The 2500-nt window shown below is 40.4% G+C and overlaps 1 protein-coding gene across 1 annotated transcript in view; it reads right to left on the bottom strand.

Annotated features, from left to right (window-relative positions):
- The window catches only part of LOC138965636 (atrial natriuretic peptide receptor 1-like), a 47732-nt gene that overhangs the window by 19701 nt on the left and 25531 nt on the right, over window positions 1-2500 (bottom strand). The window contains exons 7-9 of the mRNA XM_070338078.1: window positions 2449-2500; window positions 1839-2184; window positions 656-794 (exon numbers count right to left, since the gene is read on the bottom strand). The exon at window positions 2449-2500 is cut by the window's right edge and continues 80 nt beyond it. Of these exons, the coding sequence (XP_070194179.1) occupies window positions 656-794; window positions 1839-2184; window positions 2449-2500 (537 nt within the window). The remainder of the gene's footprint in view (window positions 1-655; window positions 795-1838; window positions 2185-2448) is intronic.

Genomic DNA, 2500 nt, shown 5'->3' with positions numbered 1-2500 from the left:
TTCACTTGCCAATGACCATGTTTTTGCAATGTTCAAATTGACATTATTATAAACGGATCAGCGTTTTGTGCGCGACACTCACGTAACATTGCTCTAGAAATGTCACTAATGCAATACTGATAAAATGGAACAATGCCTGACGTGGTTAATCAACCTTTTTTTTTAGAGTCATAAGGACCCACTCACGGGGTTTGAACAGAAGGATAACTAAGAAGAACGTCATCCATATGATTACAGTAATAATGTCATTCCCTGTAGTGGGTAGTCACTATGCGTTGTTTGGGCAACAACATGCCTCCAATTCGTGATAATTTATTGATCCTGCCATTAATTATGAAAACACATCAAGCAATTCTACAGCACAGGCAGAAACTGTATATATGCAAAGAGCCTCTAGCGCAAACGTGGACGCAATCAGAACAATCCTACACACCCACTCACTTACAAACAAATGAACGAAAGAACAAATATTGACTGAAAGCCGAAAGTCCCCCCCCCCCCTCCCTCATAATGTCACGCATGACGGAGGACGGGGAGTGTGCGAAAGGAGTTATCCTCAACAACTGTACATTTGCTTTCAAGCCAATTCTGAGAAATTACTAAAAGACTCAGTCCGGTATATCAAAAAGGCAAATAATCAGAAGGCTTTACTTACTTTGACCGACCAGTTATCATCCAGGTAAATTTTGTTGGACGTGAGAGAAGCGTGGATCAGCTTCTGGCCGTGAAGGTAATCCAGACCTTTGGCCACGCCAAGACACAGAGCGAACTTGAACTGGTTGTCTATGTTGTACCTGCAATTACCAATCACCATGTACTCCATGTTTAAATTTAATCCGATTTTACAATGTTATTTAAAGAACACGTTTGTGTGTTTACAGTTTTGTCACCTTCCTTTTGCTTTTTTAAATGTTTCTACATAATCTATATTCTACAGAGTGAAAAGGTTACATGTTCTACAGAGTGAAAAGGTTACATGTTCTACAGAGTGAAAAGGTTACATGTTCTACAGAGTGAAAAGGTTACATGTTCTACAGAGTGAAAAGGTTACATGTTCTACAGAGTGAAAAGGTTACATGTTCTACAGAGTGAAAAGGTTACATGTTCTACAGAGTGAAAAGGTTACATGTTCTACAGAGTGAAAAGGTTACATGTTCTACAGAGTGAAAAGGTTACATGTTCTACAGAGTGAAAAGGTTACATGTTCTACAGAGTGAAAAGGTTACATGTTCTACAGAGTGAAAAGGTTACATGTTCTACAGAGTGAAAAGGTTACATGTTTTACAGAGTGAAAAGGTTACATGTTCTACAGAGTGAAAAGGTTACATGTTCTACAGAGTGAAAAGGTTACATGTTCTACAGAGTGAAAAGGTTACATGTTCTACAGAGTGAAAAGGTTACATGTGTTACAGTGGTGAAGTTACTGCCGGTTCCCTTTCGAGCAGAAATCACTTCTACTCGTAACATTCTCGTATATTTTGCACTGTAATAAAGTACATGTTTTAACGTACTGTAGGGTGCACTGTGACCTGCTTTTACACAATATACAATGTGATACATTCCATGTTTTACACAATATACAATGTGATACATTCCATGTTTTACACAATATACAATGTGATACATTCCATGTTTTACACAATATACAATGTGATACATTCCATGTTTTACACAATATACAATGTGATACATTCCATGTTTTACAGTGTTGTGACCTACTTGTACACATCTTCAGTATGATGAAGTGCATGCTTTGCAGTACCGTAGGTGCACTGTGACCTAATTTTACATAACGCACACTGAGATACAGTCCACGTGGTAACAAAGTATTGACCTACTTGGTGCCGTGCAGGAGGTGCTGCAGGGTTCCCTTGGAGCAGAACTCGCTGACGCTGCAGTAGAGGTGCATGTCTTCGTGCAGAGATAGGCCATAGAAGGCGGTGAGGTTGGCGTGTCGCGCCTGCTCCCGTAGCGTCAGGATGCCGCGCTTGACCCTGAGCGTGACGGGCCCGGTCAGCGTGAACAGCTCGGTCACCAGCACCCTCCCCCCTTTGTAGCGGCCCACCCGACCCCCCTCCACTTTCATGGTCGTGGCCGTTGAATCGAGGGTGCTCATGGAGGGATGCACCTGTAAAAATAAAAATATTTTGTTTGTTTGTCTTTCATTCAGATAATAACGTTGTGCTGAAATGACAATCGTATGTGGACATCTACAATCCCGGAACCCCTCATGGAAACCGAAGCTTGAACAAGGTTTGAAAAAAAATTCTGTGTGTCTTACATTGAGATAATAAAGTTGTATTGAATTGTATTGTATTGAATTGAATTGAAATGAATTATCTTAATTACCTACCGTGATAACTAAACATTCTACAAGTGATATTCCCTTTGTGAAAATGAGACGTTAATTTACCTTGGTTCTTGATTTGAATACGGAAATGTGTGAGCCAAAGGAGCCTTCATTGATGTCACTGAAGACGATGTCCTGGGCAGGTATCCT

Source organism: Littorina saxatilis, linkage group LG1, assembly GCF_037325665.1.
Source record: "Littorina saxatilis isolate snail1 linkage group LG1, US_GU_Lsax_2.0, whole genome shotgun sequence".
Lineage (NCBI taxonomy): Eukaryota > Metazoa > Mollusca > Gastropoda > Littorinimorpha > Littorinidae > Littorina > Littorina saxatilis.
Note: the sequence above shows the minus strand (reverse complement) of the source record. Positions and strands in the feature narration are given on the sequence as shown.